This window comes from Myzus persicae, unplaced genomic scaffold (genome assembly GCF_001856785.1).
Source record: "Myzus persicae strain clone G006 unplaced genomic scaffold, MPER_G0061.0, whole genome shotgun sequence".
NCBI lineage: Eukaryota > Metazoa > Arthropoda > Insecta > Hemiptera > Aphididae > Myzus > Myzus persicae.
In genome coordinates this window covers 5,249-13,749 of record NW_019104052.1, presented here as the reverse complement: position 1 = coordinate 13,749, position 8,501 = coordinate 5,249, and the positions used below count along the sequence as shown (strand labels likewise).

General features: G+C 27.3%; 1 protein-coding gene across 3 annotated transcripts; it reads left to right on the top strand.

The window, feature by feature from the left end:
* The first annotated feature begins 502 nt into the window (after window positions 1-502).
* LOC111038103 (golgin subfamily A member 6-like protein 6) lies at window positions 503-6,108 on the top strand. Of its 3 annotated transcripts, XM_022321043.1 has the most exons (10): window positions 503-1,512; window positions 1,642-1,694; window positions 1,770-2,002; window positions 2,069-2,209; window positions 2,276-2,441; window positions 3,444-3,624; window positions 3,843-4,021; window positions 4,087-4,263; window positions 4,328-4,540; window positions 5,398-6,108. In XM_022321043.1, the coding sequence occupies exons 1-10, from the start codon at window positions 1,437-1,439 to the stop codon at window positions 5,494-5,496; spliced, it is 1,518 nt and encodes a 505-aa protein (XP_022176735.1). In that variant the 5' UTR covers window positions 503-1,436; the 3' UTR covers window positions 5,497-6,108. The 3 variants fall into 3 exon arrangements, with proteins under 3 accessions (XP_022176735.1, XP_022176736.1, XP_022176737.1); XM_022321044.1 differs by having other exon boundaries at window positions 505-1,694; window positions 5,398-6,106; XM_022321045.1 differs by lacking the exon at window positions 503-1,512 and having other exon boundaries at window positions 1,649-1,694; window positions 1,753-2,002; window positions 5,398-6,099.
* Window positions 6,109-8,501: the final 2,393 nt, after the last annotated feature.

The following is an 8,501-nucleotide window of genomic DNA, read 5'->3' as shown; positions in this document are numbered from 1 at the left end:
TGTGTTAATATGATATATTATGTACCTATTTATATTGGTATTAGTTATTTATATTGGTATTGGTATTAGTTATTAGTTATTACTTACTACCTACAGATAGCACTTTATTTTACAACTAGTATGCTGTAGGTTGAATTAATTATTGCCGAAAACATTGCATTTACTATATTATACATACACTAATTATTGTAATATTGTATAATATGTATAACATATTCTTCATATTTTTATTAACTTTTGAATTAATATCGACCTACTACAGTTCAACGGTGTGAATATGTCAGCAGTCTACTAGTCTATAACTATATAGCTTAAAATTAATCGAAATACTTTGAAGTCATTGCTTACATCAAATATAATAATATGATATGTATGCGTTTCAAGTCTCCACGAATAATATTTTTTAATTACAACGAAATAACTAAAATTGCTATTCTCTGTTTGAATAGGTAAGTATCTAATATCGTCCAAAGTTGAAGTTCAAATGTCTATAATAATAATAATATAATAAACAATTGTGTTTATATATTTTTTAGATTTTTAGGCTTCAGTAAGGAACCAATGGGGGACCTTATATTAGCTTAGCTATAGAAATTGAACATTTTATAAGCTTTAACGTTAAAATCATTTGCAAGTGTTCATAATTTTGACAACATTTGAATTTAAAATACTTATAAAAAAAATCGTGCTTATGAATTTTTTATACCAGTATCGTCTCGACGCCCCCTGACGTACAATTCCCGGTGTAGGTGGGTTGGTTTGAATAATAGACCCAACAGTCTCAACACGTTTTTGTTTGTGTGTAAGACAACTATATTTCAAATACTTTAAATTTTAAAATAGTGGCACCCAATCAACTTCGATGTACATCGAAGGTCTTGACTAGGCTGACGGCCGATGGGTTTATCGTGTTCTTGCAGATCTGCAACACCCTGGAAAGTCTGATATCTCTGAATCTGATGTCTGTCGTGTTGTGCTTGTGCCCCAAGGGGCACACTACGTGCCAGATATACATGACGACACACTGTGCCCGCTGTTCCAGACGCCGATGATTACTAAAATTATTCAAAATGAATCAATAGAAATAAAAATGTCTATATTTAAAAAAAAAAACAGGCTGAATACGTAATTTGACAATTTAACCAAACGCAGACACGAATAATGGTGATGCCTTAAATAAATGTATAATGCAAACAAATTTAACACAAAGAATCTTAAACTCGGTCTAAACCTTTTTTCTTTAATATTAAAGTTGTTGGTAATAGAACGTTTTTTAAGATTCATACATTAAAATATAAAAGTATATACCTTTTTAAAATGATAATACTACGTAATATTGATACTAAACTAAAGCTTTTATTGACTCAGACAACTAGCTGTGCCAAAGGGGTGTTTTGAAGTTAACGCACGGTACATACGTATTTGCGTGACGAAACATGCAGGGGTCTTATTGTTATCTAGCTATGGTAACAGTTCATATATCTAACAAACAATTGGAATTTTACTTCATAAGTATAAAATAAGAATTTAAATTTATATCTTAGTTTATTAGATATTATTGTTAATTAAAACCTTATTAATATTTTATTAAAATGATTTACGGCGGTAAACCTATGAAACCCGTACCACCGACTAAAGCAGGTATTTCTATATCTACGCCATTTAGAGGACCTCAACCATATACGTACGGGTTTGTAAGTATATCAATACTTCTTTAATTGAAAATATGATATTATAACACTATTTTGATAGATATTTATAAACATTAGTTAGCTAAACAACCGGGAAATGATTACAAAATTCGACTTCGTGACATAGAACGAATGCGCACAGAAAGGTTAAGAATACAAAATGAAAATGATTTTAAAAGTATATTAAGAGAAGCTCAGCATAAGGAAATGATTGACGTGGCAGATAAAAAGTGTTTATACAATCAAATAAAAAGAATGGTTGAATGTGGAATGAAAGCTAACGAACATTTATTTATAGAAGAACCTCCAAAGTATGAACATCTGTTTTCAACTTAAATAATACTTTAACAATTCTTACCAGTCATATTGTATACTAGGCCAGAATTAAAATTAGAAGAGGAACCAGAAAAACCAAAAATTGTCCAAGAAGATTTAATAGAAAAGGCAAAAGAAATTAAAAAAAGAATTGACGAGGAAGAACGTAAATTAGTGGAAGAAAAACGTTTACAGATGTTCATGTAAGCATAAAATAAAACAAATAATTTATTAAAAACTATTATATTATATTGTACATTATTTTTTAGACAAAACTCTGAAGAATTGAGATTCGCTGCAATGACTAAACGTAAAAATGATATAGCTCATATAAACTATACAATTATTCAAGAAAATGAAAAATCCAATAAAGAACAAAAAATTAAAATGAGAGAATTGGCTAATATTGAAAATGCAGAATTATTTAAAAATCAGGTAAATCCAATATTTTTTATGTGATGTGATATTGCCTGTTGGTAGAGTAAATTTTTAAAAGTTAAATTAACAATATGGTTATAGCCTATTGTTTGATATTAATTATTATAAATAAATAATAATATATATTACATACATTCATAAACGTTTATGTATTACGATCAGTATTTTAATGGAAAATTATCAAGTTATAGGTATTTAATATTTACAATAAATTATATTTAAATAATTCAGATACTTTATATCAAATTAATATACAGAATGCAAAATTGTATTAATGCAAATACATGTATACTTATAAATTATAATATTATACCTAAATCTAAAAACAACCATTTATAAACCAATTTTTCTCATTGATTAAACCAGATCAAATATTTGTTTTGTACACAGTAGGCATTGGGTTAAAGTAAGTTGGACCTAGATAATCAACAAAAAATTTCCCAAATAATTTTTTGTATATTTTACGGTTAAATCGTAAGCTCTATGCTCTCTTTTATTTGTAGAAACTAATAAATTGGTTTTAGGTTTAATTATTTTTTTTTTATTGGCTACATTGTTTATATTAGCTGGTTTATATACCTGGTACGAAACTGAAAGATTTGTCTATTGTGATGTATAATTTCGGTTTATAATTGTTTCAATGGTATTATAAAATTGTTACAGTAGGTACAACTAAAGATAACTGAAATTTATTGAGTGGACGCTAGACAGACACAAGCACGTAACTTAGAAAAATTGAAAAATGTTTGTACATCTTAAAATACTCATGACTCGCTTTAAAATTAAAATATAATAAAAAGCTCATGAAATGCTTTCGATAGTAACGTTACCTTTACATTCTGTAAAAGGTCAATTCACTCTAATTTTTAAAATTAAGGAAGTAAACGTGATCTGCAGAGCGTACAATTTGGTATGTTGCGCACTTGTAAGACAAAGACAACAAATGTCTGTTTAACGTCTTAAATACTATTACAGCATGAAATCTATTATTTTATCTAGAGTCTTGAAAGAGAAGAAAATAAGCGTAAGCTTTTGGAGAAAAAACTGCAGTTTCGAAAAGAATTGTTTGAACAAGTAGTACAAAAAGAAGCAATACTAGAACAGCAAAAAGAGTTAAAAGCGATCGAATGCAAGAACATTAAAAAGTTGAATGAAAAGTTGAATGAAGAAGAAAAATTTGGTAAGCATGAACCTATTTAATAATCATTATTATTAAGTACCTATTATAATGAATAACCGTTCAATTCATATTGATTAAACATTTTAGTTTGAATATTTTCACTAAATATAGAAATAAAAACAAATATTTTGGAATATTTACTTTTTCATCAACACCTTAAGAAAACGAATAATTTTATATAACTTATAATTGCATACCAAATGTTAATTTTATTATAGAAAAATTGGAACGTAAAAAAAAACAATTACAGACAAAAGAAGAAATAGCACAATTCACCAAAGAAAGAGCGAATTTGTTTTCAAAAATGAACGAGGCCACAGCAATGTTTGATGAAACATTTAAAATCACAATGAAACAAAATTTAAAGGATGATTCAGCAGACGCACTCGAAGCAAAGGTTTACACAACAATTTCAGTTTCTGTTTTTAAAACACAAATTTACAACATTTAAAAATATTACAGCTCCAGTTGTTACGTGAAAACGAATTGTTTAAAGAACATCAAGCAATTATTAAAGAAGAACGCAAAAGGCAAAGTGATGAAGTATCAAAAACAGTAATGAGACAAATAAATGAAATTGAAGAGCTTAAATTATCTATTGAACGTGAAAATACTGAAGCACGACGAAAGCGAATGAAGGTGTGAAACTCTAAGTTTATTTAAAGTACTTATGTATGCATTACAATTATTTTTATGCTTATAGGAGGGTCATAATGCTTTAATGGAACAAATAAAAGCACGTAGAAAGCTTTTAGAAGAACAAAATGAATTGAAACGTGAAATGTTTAAACAATCGATAAAAGAAAACGAAGACTACCTAAAAGAGGAAAAACTACAGTGGGAAAATAAAAAACAATACAAATGGCAGTTTAGAAAAGATCTAAACGACCAAATTAAGTCCAGCAAGGAATTAATCGTAAGTGCTCAATATTCTAAAATATCGAATACATACACACAATACAACGATATTATATTATTTATATCTATTGTCAATGTACCTATCACAATATGTCAATATCACATGGTCAGTGAATATAATGCACAGATATGTTCTATACACCTATATTCTTAACTTTTAATTTGTTACATAATATTAAGAGCACGCCCCAGCAGCATGCGTGCTACTCCGTCTTACAAACAAATTGTAAGTCCTGAATAATCGATTTAACTCTATTATATGATTACTATTGGAGCGAATTGACCAATTACCAAATTTAGAAGTAAGAATATTATCTAGTAATCCTCATCGGGGTTCGTTTACATTTTAATTTAAAAACAAGTTATGAGTATTTTAAAATTGTAAATTGTAAAAAATAAAAATATATATTAAAAATACTCATAACTTGTTTTTAAATTAAAATGTAAACGAACCCCGATGAGGATTACTAGATAATATTCTTACTCCTAAATTTAATATCTGGTGAATTCGCTCCAATATTAATCATTGCAAAATAAAACGATTTTTCAAAATGTACAATTTGCCATGTTAAACGTTTATAAGAGGGATACAACACATGTGGCGAGATGCATTATCTCAAACCTATGACAAATAATAAGTTTTTTATCTGTAATTAAACGTGTTATGAAGTATTATCTTGTTTGTTTACACACTTCTATGATAAAAACCAGACACTCAATCAGTCAGTTAAATTTTGGAATTTTCAGTTGTTATGTACTCAAAATTATAATATTTTACTTTGTTAGAAAAATATTCTAATTAACGTGCGAGATTTATTTACTTTAATTTATGTAATAAATTATTTGACTGTTTAGGAAAAACAAAGAAAAATCGATTTGGAGAACCATCAGAAACTCATGATGGAATTAGCCGAACAAGAAAAATTACTAAAAAAACTATTATCTGAACTGTGAACTTGCAAGTAGTATCACTTTTTCATAAACAATGTTCATATTATCTATTGAACTCAGATTTTTATCATTTTGTAATATCACGATTCATGATGGAACTGTGTAGTTGACCTTTTTTTCATATTAACTTTTATTACCAGGTACCTACCTGTATGTATTGTAGTGGTTTTCCTTAGTTTTAGTATTTATCATTTAAATAAATACAAGAAATAAAATAAAAATTTAGATTAATTAATACTCAAAGTTAAATTTTGTTGATATGATTTTCATTGTATATGTGCATTACGCCATTATTATAGATTTCATAAAATTATACCCATTTTAAATATTTGTATTTTGAAATTCAATGTAGCCAGTAGTACATACAACGAATAATATCTAACTATAGGTGTAACAAGGTGTAACAAAGTTAGTAATGCTTATTATTTTAATTTTTAAGGCCATTAACTGTACTAGAAGTTATTAATTATAATTTATGAATGTATAACAATTCTAAAAAAATGTGTATTATTGTGCTAGATTAAAGCACGTAGTACAAGCTGTTGTAATTAAACGGGCGATAGACCCCCCAGAATTACCTTTTATTTATATTTAATATTTATAATAATCAAATTGTGCAGTTAAAAAGTCAGCCACAAGCTAGTCCATGAAAGCAGTATCTGTGGATATAGCGTAATTAAGCTATTAGTCTGCAATGTACCTACTACGAACAATACGCATTTAGTAATTAATATTATGCTTCACGATGATATTCTGAACAAGAAATTAAATCAAATAATATCAGTAAGCAAGTAATAGCAGTATTCTTCTGTGGTAAGAGGTACTTCAGTTTAATATATTTCTTGTATATATCTATTAATTATAACAATATTTATTTGGAAACTAAGTAATATTAGTTTACCTTAATGTTCTATCAGGCTTATTTTAAATATCTATCATAATTATTTCGGTCATAATACAGTCAACAGGTGAAGTATTGTCAGTTTTACCAAACGGTGTATAGAGAATAGAGATGTATCATATTATCATATATTATAATAAATACTTTCTCGAGAAAACCTAAAAACGTGATACGCCCTTATAGGTATCAACTAAATTACAGAAATGTTTTCTTTTTTTTTAAATCTAACATATACAATCTATGAAAATATATGCATTTATTATTATAAGTAAATTTCTGGGTCCACTGAAAACATCATTACAAAAATGGTCCAGATATACACTAGGTAGTTAAAAGCAAGAGTGTCCATAAAGTAGGTTTTAAGAGAAAAACAAAATGAAACAAGTCAACATATTTTTAAAATACGACTATACACAGAAAAAAAATGTTATTATATAAAGAGGTGGCCATAGTTGAAGGTACATATAATTACTGTCGTAGGTAAACTGTTATACTAAACTATAAAGATTAAATGGAATGCTCATATAATAGGTACAATAATACTTAATTTATTCAATGTAGGCGTATACATGTATAATTACTAATTTACATTATTGAGATTAAATAGTTACATTTTACAGCAATGAGTGATGTGTGATGACGAAAGGTCGACGATAGTCGATAGTAATTAGTAACAGTATACTATGGTAGGTACATAACTAGTAATACAATATTATCATTTTCAGTAACTTAGTTGGAAACTGTGACCCTATTTCAAATAATAATATTAATAACGAGTACCTACTTACAATATTAGAATATTATTTGACATATCATTTTTTCCAGGTTAACCGGATTTTTACTGTTTTTAAACATTTTTTTTAGCTTATTTTTAATAAATAAAAATGGTTTTTTAAGTTATAGTTAAGGTTTTATATGTTTTACGTTTGAAATTTGTAAATTTTAGAATCTGAGCTTTGCGATATTTACAATGATGTGTCAAGTCAATGTTTGTTTTATTTTCGACAAATATAATTTTTATTTTTGGAGTAATACTAAAAAAAAATAACCGTAGATACATTCAATTTTTATCAATGTTCGTAACAACATTTTCCATACATTTGTTGAGATATTGATAGTCATAAAAAATTTCAAATTTGTATCATATTTTTTTTAATTATTGTTGATAAAAATGTTATACTAGGTCAAAAAACTTGAAAGTTTAATACGAGGTACCTTATAAGTTGTCAATGGAAATTAAAAAAAAATCAAGAGTAACTGCACAATAATGTTTTATGAGCGCCTGGAGTTAGAATTTTGAAATGTTTGAAAATGTATATAAGGTTCCCCATAAAATGTGACAATAGTGATTTAGAAATATAAAAAATACATATGTACGATTTTTTTTCGATAATTATTTGAAGTCCAAATGTTGACAAACACAAAATTAATTAAAATTTCGAAAAGTTGCAAATTATTTTGTAGTCAAACATTTATTAAATGTTCAATTTTTATATCTAAGGATTGCAAATGTATAACAAGGATTTTAATATATATTTAATGCTGTAACCAAACAATCCAAAAAAAATATGAACAGTTTTTTTGTAGTTATTTCAAGAATAACGATTTCAGCTGTCAAATGTAAAATAAAAGTAAGTATGATATGGGGTTTATTGGTAATACACAAGATAAAATTATGGAACATACTATATATTTGAAATATAAAACTTAAAAAAACGAGACAAAATACCCCGAAAGAAAACTTCTTGTATAGCCCACCCAACGAAAAACGCTGCGGAATGAGCGGAGTAAGAAACTTGATGGAAAACGCCTATATGGCAATCAGCCTATAGGTGTATCTCTGCAGTTGACAGGCAAATTGACATCAGTGTATCTCGACTTTGTGAACTAATTCGATCGAGATAGACAATTCATCTGTGTCGGATTTAATATAGCACTTGCCCATGGAATATTTTGGACATGGTCCTCTCTAAACTTTCCTGATATATATAAAACTTTCATCAAAAGTAAATCCTAAGTCTTCAACCTATATTTTATTTTTTTTTAATCCCATAGCAACACACGCTATTCTATTTGTTTTCTGTTATCTGCAGTGACAACCCCATAT